The sequence below is a fragment of the Sus scrofa genome, chromosome 8 (genome assembly GCF_000003025.6).
Source record: "Sus scrofa isolate TJ Tabasco breed Duroc chromosome 8, Sscrofa11.1, whole genome shotgun sequence".
Taxonomy (NCBI): Eukaryota; Metazoa; Chordata; class Mammalia; order Artiodactyla; family Suidae; genus Sus; species Sus scrofa.
The window spans coordinates 86,471,199-86,494,218 of record NC_010450.4 but is presented as its reverse complement, the minus strand read 5'-3'; the positions used below and the strand labels follow the sequence as shown (position 1 = coordinate 86,494,218).

General features: G+C 44.6%; 1 protein-coding gene across 1 annotated transcript in view; it reads right to left on the bottom strand.

The window, feature by feature from the left end:
* Positions 1 to 23,020, bottom strand: part of TBC1D9 (TBC1 domain family member 9) — a 115,438-nt gene that overhangs the window by 23,964 nt on the left and 68,454 nt on the right. The window contains exons 4-12 of the mRNA XM_021101555.1: positions 19,031 to 19,259; positions 18,083 to 18,344; positions 16,192 to 16,399; positions 10,977 to 11,183; positions 9,343 to 9,513; positions 8,575 to 8,725; positions 4,374 to 4,588; positions 2,097 to 2,214; positions 245 to 530 (exon numbers count right to left, since the gene is read on the bottom strand). Coding sequence (XP_020957214.1) covers positions 245 to 530; positions 2,097 to 2,214; positions 4,374 to 4,588; positions 8,575 to 8,725; positions 9,343 to 9,513; positions 10,977 to 11,183; positions 16,192 to 16,399; positions 18,083 to 18,344; positions 19,031 to 19,259 — 1,847 coding nt within the window. The remainder of the gene's footprint in view (positions 1 to 244; positions 531 to 2,096; positions 2,215 to 4,373; positions 4,589 to 8,574; positions 8,726 to 9,342; positions 9,514 to 10,976; positions 11,184 to 16,191; positions 16,400 to 18,082; positions 18,345 to 19,030; positions 19,260 to 23,020) is intronic.

Genomic DNA, 23,020 nt, shown 5'->3' with positions numbered 1-23,020 from the left:
GTGGTGTAGGTCACAGACTTGGCTAGGATCCCACATTGCTGTGGCTGTGGTGTAGGCCAGTGGCTACAGCTCCAATTCGACCGCTGGTCTGGGAACCTCCACATGCTGCAGCCGCGGCCCTAAAAGAGAGAAAAAAAAGAAAAAAAAAAAAAAAAAAAAGAAAAGACTCATGGAACCAAGAAGAGAGAAAGATGGCAAGCACAGAGAAGAAAGCCCAGAAGTGCTTTTCCAAATTGAGAAATACCTTCCCAAAACGGTCATGGCCTCCCCGTCGTCCTTGCAGTTCAAAAGTTTGTCCACATTGGCGTCCAGCACAGCCAGGGCCAACTGGAATATCACTTTGATTCCTTCATAGAAGAAACAGTCGACCACGACAACCGCACTCTCAAAGGGCATGACGCTGAGGAAGAGCGTGAGGAACCAGGACAGGGAGATGGTGGAGATCACGCCCAGGTCCTGCATGCAGTCGTACAGCTGCGGGACGTAGTCCCGGGCAAGTTCCTCGAAGACACCCTGGTCCACCAGGGCACCTGCAGCGGGGGGCGGGGGGGGACACACAAAAGGCCAGGGGTGAACCAACTGCACCTTCTCACCAGTGAGCCCAATGCAGCGACGTGATGAGAGTGATGCAGGTCACCACGGCTGCCGAGACAGAACCCCAGTTCCTATGCCAAGTCCCCACATAAATTCCAGCTACATCTTCTCTTTCTGGGGTCTTCTTCTCCTACTCCTTTTCCATAAAAGAGCAATAACATGGCATCTTTAAGGGCAGTCGAAAAGCGGCAGTTGACAAAATGTTCCTGGTGCGCAATTATTTATTGTGTTGGCAACATAATGTTTGGCTAGGAATGAAATGTCTAAGGCACCACATTTCCTGGCAAGCTCTTTAAAAAAAAAAAAGACAACACCCCCTCCCCGCCCCCGCCACCCCAAACAAAACAGCTTTCTGGAAGCATGGTCCCCATGCATCAAGGAATCATTCCCTTCTTTCTTTTTTAAACCGCATTCGTGGCACATGGAAGTTCCCAGGCCAGGGACTGAATCTGAGCTGCAGCTGCAACCTACACTGTGGCTGTGGCAATGCTGGATCCTTTAATCCACTATGCCAGGCTGGGGATCGAATCCACACCTCCAGAGCAACCCAAGCTGCTGTAGTCAGATTCTTAGCCCACTGTGTCACATCAGAAATTCCAGGAATCGTTTTTTAAATGATTGTTTATCCCACATAAAAGCATTCACAATCAACTTCCTGACATTTCTGGAGAGTATTTTCAAGGATTCAAATTAGTGTGCAAAAATTTAGAAATGAAGATAGAACACAGAAAAAAGCATAAAGCATGTCTTTTGCTATACTAGCAACACAAAGATTGTACAGCTAAAATGAATATCTAATGCTCGAGGGGATTATAAGGAATAACCTTAATTATTTGTTTAAACGTTCACCTTCTGGAGTTCCTACTCTGGCTCAGTGGTTAACGAACCCACCTAGTATCCATGGGGATGCGAGTCAATCCCTGGCCTCATTCAGTGGGTTAAGGATCTGGTGTTGCTATGGCTGTGGTGTAGGCTGGCAGCTACAGCTCCGACTCAACCCCTAGCCTGGGAACTTCCACATGCCATGCATGTGACCAAAAAAAAAAAAAAAAATTCAATGTCTGAAAAACACCTTAGAAATTTAGCTTGGGATATATTTTTTCTATGCCATTCTGCCTACTCCTTTTTTAAATACTTTCAAAAAAGTATTCTTTCAATGCTTTCCACAGATTCCATGTTTTCAAGAAAGAACTGTTAAACCTCTTTGGATTGATGACCTGTGTGCCTGGTGTGGCCCTCACATGCCACGGAATGACAGCCACATCAAAGGTTTTCTAAAACAGTGGAACATGTGTATTCTTTCCACGGGAGAGGCTCCATGGGACTCCTCTGGGTGTAATCTATGTTCATTCAAGCCCTTTCATTCCCATCTTGGAAAACTGGAGTAGTCGGATACTCTTTTGCCTAATGGTGACTGGAAATGGGGGTCCAGCTGGGGTCTTGTCTCTAGAAACATCTTCCTGATGCGATAAGGGTTAAAATGTTAACTGCATCCCACATACCGACCACCCTGGTGTTGTAGTAATCAGGAAGCATGCGTTCACACAGAGCCACCAGCAGCCAGAAAGCTTCCTCCTCTTTGGCATAAAGCAGCAGCACTGATGTGACAATGTTCATGGCCTAAGGGAATGACAGAGAATGTCGTCAAATACATTTTAAATACCACAAACACATTTTAACGTATAAGCGATTTTGTTAACCTAAGAAAAAATGACTGAGAGAGTCTCACAGGAGCCAGCAAACCTTTTCCCTTAAAAAAAAAAAAAAAAAAAAAACAGATAATACATATTTAAAGGCTTTGCAAGGTACAGTCACATATTCTTCAGAGTTTTGTTTTCCTTTCAACTCTTTCAAAAATGTAAAAACCCTTAGTCCTGGAGCCTGTTCACGGTTAAGGGCCTCCGTGAAAAAAACACTCACCGAGCCCCTCATGCACGTAAACCCTCATACAAAAACTCTGTCCAAAGAACAAAGTTTTAACCTGCTAAAATCTCAGTGTTTTTAATCCTTAATTCGGTGAGGTATACATGGCCTTTTTCATCTTCCATAATTGTTTCTACAACCAAGTACACATGGCTTGAGGCTCTCCTCGGGGAACAATGAAACCTTTCAAAGTTGGAGCCCTCGCCCATTATTTCCATCTGGCGAAGGTTGGCAGTGATAAGTCACAGGGATTTAATTCTAAAGTAACCCCCTTTATTAAAAGATACTATCAGCTAGCTCATAATCACTCAAGGCTCAACTACTTTAATAGTCCTCTCAATTAAAAAGAGGAAGATCAAAAGATAAATATGAACTCTATTATATTAGAAGCCAACTCACTCCTGTACTTCTTTTGATCCCCTCAAAACCAGTAAGTGTTCGTCAGACTTCTACAATATAAATGTCAAAAAAGGAATTTGGGTCTATTACAGGCTCTTTCTTGTAAGCTTTACTCAGTATGTTCCCAAATCATTATTAAAATTCCACTTGAGAATTAGCCTGCCTCGAACATAACCATAGTCACGCTTAGATCCTTAGTCATTTAGTCAAGGTAAGTTCTTTTGAGAGTCTACTTGGTAACAGGCTCTGGACTAGTTATTGGGAGAAAGGGAGGTTACAGTGGTGACAAGTCTTGCAGGCATAAATTCTGGGGTCAAAAAGAGAGAATGAAGATGTAAAGGTTGGTTAATCAATTTGTTGGTGTATTTAGATTAAGTGCTATCAGAAAGATAAAACAATGTGGCACAGAGAGAACTGTGCTATGTGTGTGTGTGCGTGTGTGGGGGGGGTGTGCCTGTGCCCATTCACTCGAGTGGGCAGGGGAATAAAGCCTGCTTTAGCTTTTAGCTAGATGGTCAGGGAAGACCTCGCCAAACATGTGACCTTTAAATCTAAGGACAATCTCTTAGTGCTTCCCCATTGTGGTATCTATACTAGTACAAGGGATACTTTTAGTTGGCATATGGGCAATATTTTTTATACTGGATCAAGCATTTATTTTAATGTGCATTAAAATATAACCATAGCATATAAAAGCTACATCCTCAGAGACATTAATTGCTCAGGACAGGCAAAGTAAGAGCACTGGGGGACCCAGAACCCAGCCATAAAGACCTGGAGCACAGGCATGCTCATGACCAGCTAGGTCACCAGGTGGTGGTGGATCTAGAAGGGCGCTCTTGCTCCCCGGCTCCTCTGCTTAGTACAGTGGTTCTCAACCCAGGGAGAATTTGCTCCCCAGGGAACATCTGGCAATGACTAAGGACATTTTAGCTATCACATTTGAGGGTGCTACTGGCATTTAGTGAGTAGATGCTATTAAACACGTCATTAAACAGGAATGTTATTAAACATGTGACAAAGCATAGGACAGCCCCATACAAAGAATTATCCAGTCCACAATGTCAGGAGTACCAAGGTCAAGAGACCCTCGTCCAGTAACCGCTCTCTTAACCATAAAGCCTTTCTTCTCATTGCTTACTGGCTAACACAACATTTTTTTCCTCTCTTTTCTTTTAGAGCTGCACCCACGGCATGTGGAGGTTCCCAGGCTAGGGGTCAAATCGGAGCTACAGCTGCTGGCCTACACCACAGCCACAGTAAAGCAGGATCCAAGCCGTGTCTGTGAGCTACATACACGACAGCTCATGACAATGCCAGATCCTTAACCCGCTGAGTGAGGCCAGGGATCAAACCTGCAACCTCATGGTTCCTCGTTGGATTTGTTAACTGCTGCATCATGATGGGAACTCCATCGCGTCATTTTTTTAAAAGTCTCACGCAACTGCGACATTCACCTGGCAGTACCCTATGTTAGGGTTTCGAAAAGCGTAAGCTGTTAAGACTCTCCTCAGAGCAGCGATGCCCATTTCGTTCTGGAAGGCAGGGTGTTCTGGGAGGGAACGGTGGAGGTCCCTCTCAATCTCCTCAGTGGCGAGGTTATACTTCCCCATGGACTTCTCCACAAGGTCTTCATAGTAGCCGGGATGCGTGGCCTTCTCGTTGATGGCACCTGGGAAATGCACAAAAGATGCAACCTCAGAGGGTTGAAGGCCCACCCCCGAAACCACAGCTTACTCACCCAGCCTCTTCCCCTTCCCTCCTCTCAGAGGACACTTGTAAGATAATGAAATCCTGTGATGATGTGTGTGTCACAATCATGGCCAGACTGCAAAGTCACTCCTGGTCTCCTTCCTTCTTCCAGCTCCACAGTAAGTCGGCCATTGAGCAACCTCTCTATACAATGAGAGCCTGCTGTGTAGCACTGGGAACTATATCTAGTCACTTGTGATGGAACATGATGGAAGATAATGTGAGAAAAAGAATGTATATGTGTGACTGGGTCCCTTTGCTATGCAGTAGAAAATTGATAGAACACTGTAAACCAACTCTAATGGAAAAAATAAAAATCATTAAAAACATAAAAAATAAAAAAATAAAAGCCTTCCTAAACTATATGAAACCTCTTCCATGTGAAATCTAAAACAAAACAAAACAAAAAACAAATGAGTCTGCAAAACAGAAACAGACTCACAGACATAGAAGACAAACTCCTGGTTACCAAAAATGGGGAGTGGGAAAGGGACAAATTAGGAGTATGGGATTAACAGATACAAACTACTATATATAAAATAGATAAGCAACAGGGATTTACTGTATAGCACAGGGAATTGTACTCAGCATTTTATAATAACCCATAATGAAAAAGAATCAGAAAAAAGATAACGGAATCGCTATGCTTGTACACCTGAAACACTATACTGTCAATTAGCTTATACTTCAATAAAAAATAATAACAATGAATAACAAATAACCCCTAAGGCAGAGGTTTCCAACTTAACACCTGTGTTCCAGGGAACTTCCACAGACAACCCTGGGGGGCTGCTCAGAGAAGAACAGGGAGGTGAGCAGAGCAAGTTGAGCTGAGACTCCACCTGTCTCAGCCCTCCCTTCAACCAGGGCAGCCTAGAGCGTATCTTATCGGAATTTTCCTCAGGATTTCACTTGCAAAAGGAGGTGCTGCCTCTCAAAACAAGTCTGAAAACTGCTTGCGGAAGCTTAAGCTTTGAAGGGCTCAAACAGCCCTAGTGAAGAGTAGGACGAGTTACAGGGTATGTGGAGGGATTTTTAGAATTGCAGGGGTCGAGAGGGTCTTCCCAGGAGTGAGGAGCCACTGCCTTGGAGGGGAGCCTCTCGAGGGTGGCGGCAGGGGGTCGGGCAGAAGGTGGGGGGAGGTTGAGGATGCGCAGGTGAGTGAGGGTCACTGCTTTGAGATATTTGCCTTTTAAGATTCTTGACGCTTCCCAATACAGCACAGAGTACAATATCCGATCTCTTGCGATAGAACATGATGGAAGATAATATGAGAAAAAGAGTGTATATCTATGTATGTATGACTGGGTCACTCTGCTGTATAGCAGAAATTGGTGCCACACTATAAATCAACTCTAATTTTTAAAAGATTCCTTTTTTTGTCTTTTTAGGGCCGCACCCACAACACATGGAAGTTCCCAGGCCAGAGGTCCAATCAGAGCTGCACCCACCAGCCTACACCACAGTCACAGCAAAGCAGGATCCGAGCTGCATCTGAGACCCACACCACAGCTCATGGCAACACCAGATCCTCAATCCACCGAGCGAACCCGAATCCTCATGGACACTACTTGGGTTTGCCACCACTGAGCCACGATGGGAACTCCTTAAAAAAGATTCTTGAAGCCAGAAAAACCTGGATACAAGTATCTAAATCTAGTTAAATATAATTTATGTAAGTACAAATTATATATATACACACACACACATATACATATAAAATACACATACATATATGTACATATTATATAGTTAAACATGTACATGTGTTAAATACACACACGTTTAATGACAGGGTAAACTGATCTGTATTTCACTGATTGGAAATCAGAGCCCGAGGCCGACCCTGTCCTTGCTGCCGATGGTCACCAGAAAGCCAGCCTTCCCACTCACACTTGCCCTGGAAAGGCAGTCTGCTTGATGGCAACTTAACACTGACTTTTGTTCTCTTCTCAAGGGAGAAGTGCAAAGATTTCTGGCCATCTGGCCTGCAACCCACTGCAGTGGTACCCTGAGCCAGGTCCTGGTACAGGGCTCCTGAGAGTCACAGGAAGCAGGGCAGGACCCAGACAACTCTCCTCGTAGGCAGGCTGGCCTCCCCCCGAAGCCCAACCCTCGTGCACAGGCTGGAAGTATGGGCTCTGTTCTCTACCCAAGAGAGGTGGTGTGTGGACCACGTCACACTCTGGCCTCACGTAGCCTGTCACCGATAAAGAAAATGCCAGGTCTAACCCTAAACGTGTCTCAACCACAAGGCTGTGGGCTGCTGTATGCTGTTCTCTCGTGCCCACTGGGAAATTCATTTTCGTCTAAAATGTGGCTGTAGGAGTTCCATGGTGGCTCAGCAGTAACGAACCCAACTGGCATCCATGAGGACGAAGGTTCAATCCCTGGCCTGAATCAGTGGGTTAAGGATCCGGTGTGGCCATGAGCTGTGGTGTGGACTGGCAGCTGCAGCTCCGGTTGGGCCCCTAGCCTGGGAACTTCCATATGCCACACGTGTGGCCCTCAAAAGACAATAAATAAATAAATGTGGCCGTAAAGAACTTCCACTTTGAATAAGGAAGATGAGGACGGAATTTTTTGGCTTCCTCTGGCAGCGATCTGAATCAGGTCATCAAGGTGACTAGTTCATCAAACCCAAGGAAGACAGCAGACTGGATGGTGTGCCTCTTCTCGGGCTGGATTAGTCATTAGAGATGATCTGACTCAAAACTGGGTTTCTATGTAAGAAGCAATGGCTGGGCCACTTGAGGCAAATGAAAAACAAGACATATAAATGAGGACAGAACAAACTAGTTTTATGTGAAACAGATAAAACGAATTGTTTTTTGGAATTCTATCCTCCTACTTTTGAGATGTTAATACATCTCATTATAGGCCATTACCATTTATAGCCACGTTTAGAGAGAGCTACAAGTTTTGTTTTTTTTCTGTCTTTCTTGTAAAAATGACTTGATGTCATTTTTAAAATAAAAGGCTTTGAGAATAGCACTTGCGTCAGACCATCTAGGTTCGAACAAAAATTTTCACATGAGCCTATTTAAAATGATTAAAATGATTATACTTCAGGGCCCCAGCCAGGCAGAGCAACTGATTTACATACTAAAGACAGGTGACACCCAAAGGAATGCTCTGATGTTTGTGACAGAATAAAGCCCTGGGGAACACTGGCTGCTTGAGGCTGAAGCAAGGAGCTGTGGGCTTAGCCTGAAGGACCTCTGGTTTCTGCGGCAGGGCTCAAAGGTTTAACCTGATGGCATTATGTTTGGGCACGAGCCTGGTGGTGGACCAGTTATGATAGACACAGCTTCCGCATGGGTCCAGGACACATCCGCTGCTGTCCTTCCTGGCACCTCCAACTTGAAGTGTAACTATGATCCCGATAGGTGTCCTGTCCTAGGGCCAATTCTGGCCTCTCTTCCTCATCTCCTGTGATAACCAGCAAATTCAGGAGGTGGCAGAAATCAAGGACGAGGTTCTCTCATGCCCCTCTTTCTACCTTCTTCTCACCCCAGTGGCTGTTCTGACCCTATGCCACACCTCAGCATCCTCAGTGAGGCTGACGCCGCCAGGAGGAGGGAAAAAAGGACTCCAAAAATCAAGAATTATACTTTTTCTTCGGGTTCTGTTCCTTCCTAAATAGCGTTGGTGAAGAAATGGACGAGGTTATGAGGACTCAAGGGGCGATGGCTTTAACATCTGGACTGTTGACTACGTGTCCCATATTTTATGGAGGGGAGAGGAATGGAAGGCTTTCCAACACCCTGGCAAGGAGCAGTGACTTAGCACTGAATCTGGGGTGTGCATATTTGAAAGCATCCTGGTGCATGAAGAAAGGGGGGAGGGCAGCCTGGGATCCCGCACACTCTGGGGCCAGTGCTCCCAGCGCAAGCTCGGCCGTACCTGACAGCAGCAACCAGAGCTCCCCACGCATGCTCTCCGGCACGCCCTTTAGCACGAGCTCCCGGGTCTTTTCCGTGCGGTACATGCAGATCCCTTGCCCATACTCAGCAAAATGAATCTTCCAGGCTTGCTCTTTCAAAAACTCTTTGGCCTGCAACGGATAATGAAACATTACGACATCCCCAAGTACTTCAAGGATGGAAAGGACAAGTTGGATGGAAGGCCCGAACATGTCCCCTGGTGAGCAGGACTGTTAAGTTCTGCGTGGAATTCATGAGAACGAAGAACTCAGATTTTTCCAGAGTCCTTTCCTATTTCGACATATGTATCATAGCCTGCGGTTCTGTCATGACCTTTCTGGGCCAGAGTTAGAATTCCACTTACCTGAGATGGGTCAGCAGAATGCAAATTCTATTTAGGTCTTTATGTCCACACTTCCAAGGGAAACTGAGTGGACATTTTTCAAGTGAGAAATTATAGGCCAGAGAAATTACAGACTTATTTGTGGGTTGACTTCAACAAGAGAATAAAATGTCCCCTGGACCCTCGATCATTCATCTCCTAACACGAAGAAGTCACTCTGAAAGCCAATGACATATTTAAAAAAAAATCTGCTTTACTTGTAGGAAAATATCTACGGACAGATTTATGAGGTTACTTAAGATTTTTTTTAAACTTTATCGCCGTAATATAGGAAGCTCTGCAACATCACTGTAGTTATCTGTAATTATCACTGTAATACAGAAAGCAAGAGGGAGTGGCACCCACCAATTTGGGGTTGAACTCCTCAGGAGACCGCCGCCGATACATGGTCATCAGGGTCTGTGTGGCAGTGGGGACACTATTGCCGTTGAGGTTAAACTGGCGCTCTCCATCGGCGTCGGAGCTGGTACTCCTCTGGGGGCTGGAGGAAAGGAGGCTGCTGGGCCGAGAATACACCTGCCAATGCAGAGAGCGACAAGGCACTGAAACAGTCTGGACCCCGGAACCTACTTCTACAAGCATCCTCTGGACAGACACTACCAGCTACACATGCCATGGTTCCCAAGAGGTTTCTTATCACGTGAGAAAGGCAGCACGCCAGCACCAGCATCGGCATTAGATGGGGTCATGGGTCGCAGGCGTCAATGCCCCAAATAGGTGTCCCCTGTATTTTAGATGCATTTTGGTGACAAACTGGTTGGTTATTTGCCTCTCCGCTTAGTGTGCATGTAAAGCATGATGTGGTTGAATTAAGTGCTTATGGGGCCGCCTCCTTCACCTCCTCTTTAGTTTCTGGTGCCTCAGAAATGCCCACATAGGAGTTCCCATCATGGCTCAGTGGTTAATGAACCCAACTAGCATCCATGAGGACTCCGGTTCGATCCCTGGCCTCATTCAGCAGGTTAAGGATCTGGCATTGCTGTGAGCTGTGCTGTAGGTTGCAGATGTGGCTCAGATCCCACATTGCTGTGGCTGTGGCATAGGCTGGCGGCTATAGCTCCAATTGGACCCCTAGCCTGGGAACCTCCATATGCCAAGGGTGAGGCCCTAAAAGACCAAAAAAAAAAGAAAAAAGAAAAAAATGCCCACATAAGTTTGGAGCAGGAGGACAGAGGCAGGGTTGTTACTTAAGAGCTCATCATTTTTACAACATGTTTTAGCTGCCAGTAAGCTGTTCTATCACTTGAGCTAATCACTACCTTCCAGGGCTCCAGTTTCCCTGGATGTTGGTCCAGGGCCTAACTCAACAGGGACACAGTTTGTATTGCGTCATAATCAAGTCATAATGATGTTGTATTTCAGGATTGAGACTTTATTTAGACTTTATTTACGGATCAACCATTCCCAACAAGGTTATTCATATAGACCAGAGTCACTTGCTACACAACCAGAACCAATTACTTTATCATGCCCTCAACAGTGAAAGAAGAAGGTTAGTAGGCCTGATGATCTCTAAGGTTCTGTCCAGCTCTCTGATCCCAATTACAAACTGCGTGAGATTTAAATGAGATATGGCTGGAGTTCCCGTCGTGGCACAGCGGAAACGAATCCGACTAGGAACCATGAGGTTACGGGTTAGATCCCTGGCCTCGCTCAGTGGGCTAAGGATCCGGCGTTGCCATGAGCTGTGGTGTAGGTCAAAGACGTGGCTCGGATCTGGCGTGTTGCTGTGCTGTGGTGTAGGCCGGCAGCTATTGCTCCAATTCAACCCCTAGTCTGGGAACTTCCATATGCCATGGGTATGACTCTAAAAAGACAGAAAAAAAAAAAAATGAGCTATTGCTCTGGGCATCAGGGTAGGTGGTTCATCTCAGCACAGGGGCAAAGCTTGACGATCAAACAAAATGGGCAAGGAGGTGAACACCCTTGAGGAAGAGTAATGAGACAAACCAAGACACCCACAGGTGCCTTCTACAGACCTCATCATCTGAACTGTTGTAGCTTCCAGCGAACTCTTTGTCGGAGTATATTTTGGAGGTGGTCTGTTGCAGGAAATCAGAGATCCTCTGTACTAGAAAGTCTCTGTCTCTCAAATTGGCAAACAGGAAGGTCATCCTGTTCCTGGTGCTGATGGATAATGGACTGGGGAGCACGCTGGAGCTGTCTGCCTTTTCGACAATCGTCACCTGAAAAGAAACAGGACCCAAAGAGCCCAATAGCAACCTCTGAGCAGCACTGAGGAAAGACCACAACACTTTTAAAATTGTATAGGAGCCACCCGCATTTTATTGAGGCAAGTTGAAAGTCTTTCACTCTGTTCCAATAAAATAAAATAGCTTGTAACAAATGAAACCGGAGCTGGAATCATCTTGCCAGTCTTTCTAAATCAGCACTTATAAACTGGGTTGATTTTTTTTCCCCCCAGGAGGCATCTGGCAACATCTAGAGGCACTTCTGGTTATCACAAGTGGAGGGTACCACGGGCATCTCATGGGGAGAGAGGACAGGGATGCAGCTGACCATCCTGCTCTGCAGGGACCCAGACAGCCCAACCCCACCCCTGACAAAGTCCCGCCCAAGAGTCAACAGCACCAAGGCTGAGAAACCCTGTGGAGAAGGAATTCTTTGATTTTCATTAAAATTTTATGGAGTCGTAAGAGAGAGGGCTCCAAGCTTCTGTATCATCCATAAAGGACAGAAACAAACTACGATACTGGTTCCTTTTACCAGCTTAATGCAGGGATGGCTTTCAAAACACCACCAATCCTTCGAAATGTCTCAGTGAGACTCCAGGGCTTTGCATCCCTTACTTCCTACCACTTCAAAGTTTTAAAGGCTTGATTCTGAACAGATATGATGTAAACAGCTTAACTGCAACCCTATCTGCCCGAGAGAGAGAGAGAGAGAGAGAGAGAGAGAGAGAGAGAGAGAGAGAGAGAGACTGTGTGTGTGTGGCGAAGCAGGTGTACACCAGGAAAAAAGTAGGAAAGAGGGGCATCTGTTTTAGCTTTGAAATGATGACATAGATTTGATGGTTTATAATAGAATTTTCATCAACTAGAAACTAGGATAAATGAATGACAACTTTTTTTCTTTAGCACATTAGGAAGAAAATCTCAAGACCCGCCCTAGATAAATGACTTATTTGCAGCAGCTCTGACTATGTACTTAGAATCGAATTTCTTTCCTTCTTCTTTTCCACTTGTAAGCAGTCTAGACAGGTTCAGTTCAACCTCCTCATCAGCACTATCATGTGAAATACATTTCCTCCATAAACTACAGCCATAAAAATTTTTAAAAATTGAATAAAAAGTAAGTACAAAATTAAAAAACCTATAAATAATTCTTTGTCTCCCAACAAATTTTTTCTGCTTTCTTTCGGCAAGAGAATGCAAAGAGAAGGAAAGGCTCTTTTAAGTTCTGTGCCTGAAGCAGAGCATGTGGACCTTGCTGAAGTCAAGGTGGAAAGTCCTGTGCCCTGCTGGGTCACGAGTACAGAGACAGCAAGGAAGCTCCCACAGAAAACCTAGGAAGGTTCACCTGGGTTACAACATATTTTTCACCGGCAAATGAGTTTGAGTAAAATTCTACCCCATAAGCTTTGTGCCACCAGGAAAAGGCAACAGCTAAATCTGAATATTCTACCAAATAATGAGACACATTTTCATTACCAGCTTGGATTATAAAATAGACAGGTTGGCCCAGGAACTTCCACAGGCTTCAAATCTTTGTGTTTCATATAGAATATTTACAAGGTAATTTGGGACTGACAAAAAAGAAAGGCAGGCTGCATCTGGGATCTCTAGTAGGGACCCTGATCAGTTCAGTTGATCTTCTTGCTTTGCTGCCTCAGTAATTTCCTCCAAATCGACAGCAACATGATTCTGTATAAACACATTTAACACGCGTCAATTGGGTCTACCTTAAGTCTGCATGTGGAATATGTATTAACGATCTCCAGTCAATATTTCTGCTTATTTCTACAAAATTAAATAAAACAACCATTCCTAGTCTGTACAGTTCTACAGGTAGCTGTTCCAAGGAGGATGTGGTGTTCCCACGGAGGCTCCTGCTCGCTCATCAATCAGCTTAACTCAGAACAGCCTCTACTGAAACAGACCCCAATGGAGGGTGGCAGGTGGAGGGTGGAGGGTAGGACCCTGCCCTGCTGTTTGTGTCATTACCATACCTAGAGGTATAAACATTAAGTCCCTCTGCCATTAGTTGTGATTAGGGATTTACCGTTAGTATATCTCAGCGATTCAGCAGGTTAAAGGAAAGGGCATCGCTGTCTCAACTGAACATTTCTTTAAAGTTGCATCCTGCAACTACAACACTCTTTACTTTCAACTGCTGTTTCGACAGTGTCCCTCCTCTGGCTCACGCTGAAATATGACTGCATTATCTCTGCCTGGCTGTCGGGAAAACCAGCAGGCAGAAGATGGGCTAAGGGTATCAACCAACACTCTTCACCATCCCCGAGAGCTATTACTATTGTACTGTCAATCCCATTAAAATGTACACAAAACCAGACCCAACCCAGACATGGGGAGCAGGAGGGCAGGCGTCTGGACAGTGGCTCCCAGCCCCTCTCTGCTCCTCAGTTCCCTCTGGATAAACAGAGTGATGACTCAGATTCATAAATGACACATCCACGATACACTCTTAACCCCAGGATGGGTTTTCCTAGCCGGTTCAGGTCACTGGGCTTTATTCCATTAGGTAGTACTTGTCGAAGAAAATTCTTAGTAACAGCCTTGAAACTACATATGATGACAGATGTTAACTGGACTTGCGATTATTCTGCAATATATACAAGTATCAAATACACTGCTCACCTGAAACTAATATGTTATGTCAATGATACCACACACACACACACACACACACAAAGGTTAGTACCTCTCTAAGACAAAGAAGGTAAGTTTGCTAGTAAAAGTTATGAAATGCTTTTTAGAGACAATGAATTATCCATCTCAGAATTCAGCCCCCAAAATTCCTGGCCCCAGAATGTGTTATAATATCAGTTAACTCACCCTACAAGAATCAGATTTTTCAATTGCCTCACATTCTACATTCTTTTAAATCCACCAGTTCGACTTCTAGGAATTTATGATTTAAGGAAAATTACACATATGATTGGGAGAAAACTAAAAACAATGCAAAGGTCCAAGCATAGGTAACCAAAATAATAAGAAAAAAACTACACATATCCATTTATGGAATAATACGTAGCCACTAAAAGTTGCATAGTAAAAGAAAATTTTACAATATGGGAGAAGTTTGGTGTACACTCACTATTATGGGAAATAAGCAAAAAATAAAAATTCTTTATGTTTTATATCTAAATACTATAAAAGGCACACACAGTAGTATAAAGAGAGCCTGGAAAGCTGTACAGCAGATTAATGATGGTCATCTTTGAATGGTGGGACTAGGGGTGAATTTGTTTTCTTTTGATTCGTATTTTTACAAATTTTCTGCGATAATGATACAATATTTTTAAAACAAGGGGGAAAAAGTTTGCTTACATAAATGATTTTAAAAAATAGGGCAGGAGTTCCTGTCATGGCTCAGCGGTTAACGAATCTGACTAGGAACCATGAGGTTTTGGGTTCGATCCCTGGCCTCGCTCAGTGGGTTAAGGATCCAGTGTTGCCATGAGCTGTGGTGTAGGTCGCAGACGCGGCTCAGATCCCACATTGCTGTGGCTGTGGTGTAGGCCGGCAGCTACAGCTCCGATTTGACCCCTAGCCTGGGAACCTCCATATGCTGCAGGAGTGGCCCAAGAAATGGCAAAAAAAAAAAAAAAAAAAAAAAAAATAGGGCAGAGGGCAACTCTGAGCTTTTACTATAGGGCATCTTAACAAAGGGTCAATCTTGAACAAATAGCCAAAGCTTCTAACATCTTAGTTTTTAGCAAAGGACCAGAGTGGGTTGAAAGTTGCCAAGTTAGAAACTGCAGGCCTGCCAGCCCAGGCCATCCTAACCTGAGTTGCTTCTCAACCCAAATAGTAAGGCTTCCACACAAATAACCTATGACTGTGGGGATGTGACAGAACCCCCTCCAGCCCAGATACATCAATACTGTTTCTCACCCTTCACTGCCCGTGCGCATCAGCTGCAGAACATGCAGAAACCCAGAAGAAGGTCTGGGATGGGCTCAGGAATCTGTCACCACAACTGGTGGTCTCAGGGGTTCTACGACAGAGAGTCGATGGACCAGACAGATCTGAACACTTGGCTTTCTGATCCTAATTCTCAAGCTGGACCATCTCCCCTAAGGACCCAGCTGTTCTAGCTATGAGCCAGGTGTAGTAACCACATTTTCTTCTAGTTTCTGTATCTGACATTTTCACATCTTGGGGCCTTGATGCCCCTTTTACGAACACTGGTCCCAGAGTTAGCCAACTCCTGGAGAGAGGAAAGCACTCATGTCTGAGCAGGCCTTTCACAGGCAAACCAACCAATCCAGAACCCACACCCCAGTGACCTCCTTCATCGGCTCTCACATTCAGGGCCACTATTCACCTGCCCTATCACCCCAGGGCCGAGACACCTAGGGACAGGCCCTCTGCCCTAGAGCCGGCTGAAATTAGTCAACTGGCCCATCCTAAGCCTGCTTACCCTGCGTTGCCTATTTCTTCCCATGGCCCAGGTTTTCCCCTGCAAGTCTGCCTGCTGACCCACCCGGGTGCTTTCCTGTGTGGTCCCGGTGCACAGGGTGCCCCCCCACCCAGTGGAATCCATGGGTGTAACAAGTAGTCTTTTCATTGACAGTCACCTCCTGTTCTGTTGGCCTCACCTTTCCTGAACAAGAATGAAATCTATATTCTAAAACACCAGCTGCCTCTGGAAAAAGAGATCCCGCAGGTCCCAGGGTCACTTACAGCCAATGACAGCACATAAAAGACTGGCAGGTTCCACCCAAGAATTATGAACACTCACCTATGGTGAAAAGCCAACTCACAGCTTGTAAAAGACACAGAGAAAGTATGACCGATAAAACTCTCTCTCTCTCTTTTAATTTTTAGCAGCACCTTCAGCAGGCGGAAGTTTCTGGTCCAGGGGTCGAACCCACGCCACTGCCATGGCCCAAGCTGTGGCAGTGACAATGCTGGATCCTGAACCCACTGCACCACAAGAGAACTCCCAATAAAACTCTTAAAACACCCATTGCCACCTGCCACTTACCTCTCGGAGAGGAATAATGAGGCTGCACAGGTTCTCCTCCTTGCTGGTAAAGCAGATGTAGTTTGTGGACACAAACATCTGTCCCAAAATATGCATCTTGTTGAAAGGCGTCCACAGGGTGCAGTCTGTGTGGCCATCTAACTTCTCATCCTTGGGCAGCCGGAAAAGCGCACGGTATCTCTCACTCTTTGCCCTGGCATCAAGGTCGCTGGAAAGCAACAATAACTCAACTCAGGCAAGAGAAAAGTTTCAATACTTGGATGCGGCAGCGGAGGCTCCCCAGCCCATCCTTCCCTCCTCCAGTTTGTCAGACTTATTCCTACCTTCTTGGCTTGCTGCTGGAGTTAACATCAAACTATGACCCCAGAGCATAACAAAATTATTTTAATATATTTAGGTCCCTTGTGTAGTCACTTCACAATCAATAGCTGTAAATGATAAAGGATCTTAGGCAACCAAAGCCTAGACAGGAACTTAATTCTATTTCTAAAAGAATACAGTCATTTCCAAAGAGATGATTACATTTATACTTATCCAGAGTCACTCTCAGCGCCTTATCTTTTAAGAATGATCTAATGAGAACACACAAAAGCCACACAAGGGGAATCTGCTGGCCATCACTGTCCGCCTTGAATGGACAACAAAATTGCCTAAAACCCAGGAATGACCCACCTCCTGGACAGCGAGGGCCTCTAGCCTCAGCTGGGTCCTCCTGTGACTTCAACCTTTTCACTAATGAGTTCCTTTTTCCTGTTCATCGTGGTGGTTATTTAAACCTCTCCCCTCAAGCTTATGCCACTTCAGCCCCTTGATGGCCCAGTTTCTGGCTTCAAGGGCAAAAACAGACCCTCCAATTTCCTCCCTTACACTTCCAAAATTACTTCCTACTTTTACCTCCTTTCCCCGTTTCAAAGGGAGAGTGACTTCCTTTCCCACATGCAATGAGATGCCACTTGTTAAATTACTCATTTTCTTATAGCTTTCTCTCCATGCTCCCTTCTGGCCCTGTGTTACCCTCACCAACAAACTCTTCCCATCTGCCTACTTCATACTATATCTCCTGTTCAAATCTTCTTCATCCTAAGAAGACCAAGCCCTCATCCTTTATCATTGATTTTCTTGAGAAAGCAGTCTCTATGGCCTAATTCCCTCACCTTGCCTTTCATGTGCTATCCAACCCACTGCAATAACCCATCTTATTATTCTATCCAAATATGTCTCAAATCACCAAAGACATTTGAATTGCTGTGACTGCTTGTCAAGCTCCGATTACCAGCTGACAATGTAATGTCAGCAATGATTGCCAGTTTCATGTATCCTACTGGACAGCTGTCCAGTTAGATGTCCTGCAGGCAACTTGATATGATCAAAACTGAGTCCTCCCATCCCTTGGGCACGCTCTTTGTTCCCTCATCCCCATCTCAGTTAGGGGTGGCTCCATGCACACCTTCACACTTCTCTGCAGTCCCTCCTGATCCTGCACCCAGCCACCTTCCTCGTGTGTGATGGACTAACTTCCCATTCTGCTTTTCCTCTGTGCTTCTCCCATCACTTGTTACTCCCTCTGTCTGAAATATCCATCCCACTGACGCTAAAGAAGTAATTCCGTCTATGCCTTGAGAGCCCAGCTCTAAGAAGCCTCAGCTGAGAGGTCCTTCCTACCCACCCTGCTTGTCTCCCTACAGGTTCATAGAACCAGAAGAGGTCCTGGTTGTGTCTGCCTCACTTACTGGTAACGATGAGTGCCTCAGGCCGTCTTTTTCATTTTTGTATCTATACCGAGAACAGTGCTCTAAACCCCTGAAGTTGTTCAGAAAACATTCATTTCATAAGCGAACAGATGGGTTTCTTGCTTCTAAAGTCTGCAGGCCTCAACGTCTCTGTCACCTACCGTTTTAGAGCGGACACCTTTTTAGGAGATTTCCTTTTCAGTTTGGGCAGGGATCGGTCTTGCTCAAACCCCTCATTGTCTAAGAGCTGCCTCATGGCAATGTTGGCGAGCTGCTCCATTAACTTGAAGGTCTCATTGATGTTGAGAAACACGGAGAAGAAATGTTCACTGGACCTCGTGCTCACTTGGATCACATCAGGCAGGAGCAGCGTGGCATTCTTCTCCAGCTGCGTGATGTCCACCCACCGGATCACCAGCTTGGCTGAGCACAGGAAACAGGGCTGGGTCAACACCTGGCTCCTTAAAATCCTTTCAAGATATTGTAATCTCACCAGCCCACCCCCTCATCTCACTCAACTCCTTTGCGTTTGTGCGCCTGTATTTATCATTCCTTTGCCTTTTTGTTTTAAGAGACAAATCTGGACCAGAACAATTCTGTTAGGATTGTTATGGATTCAAGTCCATGTCTACTAAACAAATTATACCTTTAGTGAATCTTTCTTGTTTCATGAGCAGTTTCTTTACAACTATTGAGGCAAAACTGGATTAAGTTGTTAAATCATCAAGAATAGTGCTGGCTCAATTGCAACTACAGACTTATTTATTTATTTATTTTTGCTTTTTGCTTTTGAGGGCCACACCCACAGCATATGGATGGGGGTTCCCGCAGTATATGGCATCAAATCGGAACTACAGTTGCCAGCCTACACCACAGCCACAGCCACGTGGGATCCAAGCCGCATCTGCGACCCACACCACAGCTCATGGCAACACCGGACCCTTAACCCATTGAGCAAGGTCTGGCATTGAACCCTAGTCGGATTCATTTCCTCTGTGCCACAATGGGAACTCCCAGATTTGCTGCTGATGTTTGGATGTGGTTTATGAGTTCAGGGCAAAGCTCAGCAGACATTCTAAAGCGTCCCTCTGAAATTCTAGAGAACTTACCTTCCCTTCCCATTAGAAAAGAATAAAAGCAGAGGTGATTAATGCTGAGGTACATCCAGCCCTGACGGGGGACCTTCCCCTTCCAGTAGCTGCAGGAATAGTAGTTGACGAGTTTCTCTTCCTCGGGCATTCCAAACAGCCTATGGAATTTCACGATGGCTTCCTTGAACTTCTCCGTGTCATCGTCCTCCTTCACATCATTGATTTTGTTATACTCTGCAATGATGCCCTAGGCAGGGGGAAAGCACAAAACACACAACTGGTATTACTACGACCGAGCACTTTTTCTCCGTACATTGTACATCTTCGAAGGGAAAAAAGAATTTCCAAGGCTGGGTTTTTTGTTTTTTGTTTTTTTTTTTTTTTGATCTTTTTGCCATTTCTTGGGCCACTTCTGCAGCATATAGAGGTTCCCAGGCTACGGGTGAATCGGAGCTGGTGCCGCTGGCCTAGGCCAGAGCCACAGCAACGAAGTATCTGAGCCGAATCTGCGACTACACCACAGCTCACAGCAACGCCGGATCGTTAACCCACTGAGCAAGGCCAGGGATCGAATCCGCAACCTCATGGTTCCTAGTCGGATTGTTAACCATTGACCCACGACGGGAACTCCAAGTCTGGGGTTTTTAAAGACTGAATTATTTTCAAAGCCAATCCCCAAATTTGAAGCCCCTTAACAAGGAGCAGTTGTGTCCTGAAAGATTTCCCAAGAGCCATATACAGATGTTGCTATCTGCTTTTGGTATTCGTCATTTTAAGCTCACTTAAAATGAGGCCCATAGTTTTCTTTTACAAATAAGGAGATGTAAAGATTTTGCTAGTTCTACTCTTTTCCTAGCTTATTATGACAGAGTCATCCCAAAAGTCATTTTTGGCCTTTCTCAAACAATCCAATTTCCTTACGAATGGAAAGTGAGGAAAGAGAGACCAAAACACAGGTCACTAAGTGATGCTGGCCACAGACCCTTGGTCTCAGGGCATGAATAACATTAGGGAACCTAGAAAATAGGAAAAAGCAACCATCTGAGCAAAAATGATATTAGACACAATTTTTGGTTGGTTGCATGGAAATAAATATTTGCACAGCAAGTGACTAGCTCCACTTACTGTTTAATCATTCTAACAGTTTTAGAGGCTGTTTCACTGTTATCTAGTTCCTCCATAATTCCTTGAAAACTCGCTTCTACATATGTCTCTTGACAAGAAATGCTCCTTGGAATTCCACCTCAGACTTTGTAGACACCAAATCCTGATCACCTCATCTTCACTTTCTCTGCCCTCAAAGAAGCACTAAAAAAGTGTGGGCTTTCAAGCATAGAAGTCTTGGATTTGGATCCCAACAGTATCACTGTGTATCTGTGTGAATTTGGGCAACTCCTGAGGTTCTCCTTGACATGACTGAGCCCTTTGCTATCCAACGACAGAAAATTGCAACTGCCTCATACTTAGGACTCCTGCTTTTTGGGATCTTAGGCTTCCAGTATATTCTGGATGTTCCCTGCAAATTTTATCTTCCCAAAACATATTTTGACTACAAAATTCTTATTATTAAAATTCTGAGGTATTCCCTGGTGGTCTAGCAGTTAAGGATCCAGTGTTGTTACTGCTCTGGCTTGAGCCACTTCTGTGGTTTGGGTTTGATCTCTGGCTCAGGAACTTTTGTGTGCTGTGAGCGTGACCAAAAAAACAAACAAAATTCTGAGTGTCCGGGAGTTCCCGTTGTGGTGCAGTGGAAACAAACCCGACTAGTATCCATGAGGATGCAGGCTTGATCCCTGGACTCGCTCAGTGGGTTGGAGATCTGGCATCACCATATGCTGTGGTGTAGGCTGGCAGCTATAGCTTTGACTTGACCCCTAGCCTGGAACTTCCATATGCTGTGGGTGTGGCCTTAAAAAGAAAAAAAAAAAAATTCTGAGTGTCCATACGATCACCCTATTTTCTCTCATTCTACTACATCTGACAAGATTCCTCATTAGGTTATTCTGCCCTAGTCAGAGGAACACTCAGAGCCATGAGTCATGTGTGTGCCACCTTCTTGCCTGTGGTCCTGACATTCTGAGTGCCTGAAATCTAGAATCACACTGTAGTCTGTTTCACTAATCCTACCTAATCCCAAATTCTGGTCCAGTTCCCGCTTCCTTACAAACCTTCTCCCAACTACGATTCTCCATCCTCATAGGAAGTACTATTGATTCTTTCTGCCTGATATATTGAAATTATGCCCTCAATTTTATTTTCACTGCCAGACTTTCCACCCAAGTTGCCAACAGTTGGGAGGGAGGGAGGGAAAGGAGACCTTTAGTCTTCCATCAACTCCAAACATGTAGGAAGTTCCCTTGTGGTGCAGTGGGTTAAGATCTGGCATGGTCACTGAAGCAGCTCCGGTTGTAGCTGTGGCACAACTGAATTGTGCAGATTCAATCCCTGGCCTGGGAACCTCCACATGCCATGGGTGCAGCCATAATTCTCTCTCTCTCTCTCTTTTTTTGCTTTTTAGGGCCGCACCCAGGGCATATGAAGGTTCCCAGGCGAGGGGTCTAATTGGAGCTGTAGCCGCTGGCCTACACCAGAGCCACAGCAATGGGGGATCCAAGCCGCATCAGCAACATACACCACAGCTCACGGCAATACCAGATCCTTAACCCACTGAGCAAGGCCAGGGATCGAACCCGCAACCTCATGGTTCCTAGTTGGATCCGTTAACCACTGAGCCACGACGAGAACTCCAATGCCATCCAAAGTTCTATAAGACACCACATTTCTAGAGTGTCATTGAAATTTTAAAAAGAAAGTGTTTTTAAATATGAAAGGATTCATGAGGACACAGAACTGAGAGATATCGCTAAAAACTCTAAGACATTAATATCAACAGACCAGGCATTTGCTGACTAGTTTCAACAGTAAGGATGCTGGTCCCTAAGGTTCTACTGCTAATGCTCCCCCTTTAAGAAAAGGGAGGATCCAGAATGCAGAACCTCTTCTCAGTTTATTTAGCTAGGTAGACCAGATGACAGAACAAAGGGATGGCATTATCTCCTTCCTAGATGTTCCACAGGTTGTACATAATATGAAATAGGTCACCCTGGTTCTAGGCAACCACTGCTCTACATAACCCTGGAAAAGTACTATACAATATTCAGGATGCTAACAAAAATTTAAATAAGGCAGGGACATTGAGAGAGAAGTCACGAAAAGAGGAAAATCAACTTAAACATGAAAAAAACTCAACCTCGTAATCAAAGATAGAAAATTAAAACAATAAGACACCCACTTTTACGTATTAAATCTGAAAACTCACGTAACTATAATGCTGAAAGCAAACAATGGTATAATCACTCAGTGATTCTAATACTCTAACAATATCAGCTAAGGTCCATTAAAAGTAGCTAAATATACTTAACCCATTAACCAACGTTTTATAAGCTAATCCAAATGATGGAAAAAAAAAACTATAGGAAAAATTTTATGAACAAAAGGGTTCACTGTTTTATTGTTTGTGCCTGATTCTCACTAGTCTAAAAGCTAGGGAGACTTCCTGAAAGAGAGGAATGGTAAGGTCAATTATGGGATAATATTCAGCTATTAAAAAGTAACAACTAAAAGTTATATAAAAATATAGTAGATGCTAGAGAAAAAAGACACGATACAGTGAGACAGCCTTTATGATAAATATGCATATTAGAAATCCAGAAAGAAACAAACAAAGTGTTATCTATGGTGTTTGGATTACGGCTGTCGCTGTAGTTAATGATTACATTCACAATTTATAAAAGTTAATTAGATTTCAAAACAAATAAATTTGTTGGTTCCCTTCATTTCGGGACAATCTGTGAATGCTTAAACCATTCATTTGCACATGAATGATGTTCTTTCACACAGAACTGCACTAGTAGCAACTCCTTCCTCATAATTGGTTTCAGGGGAATTACATCTGACATTTTTGGTGTAATGAAAACGGTGAGAAGAATGGCTACTTGACACAACTTG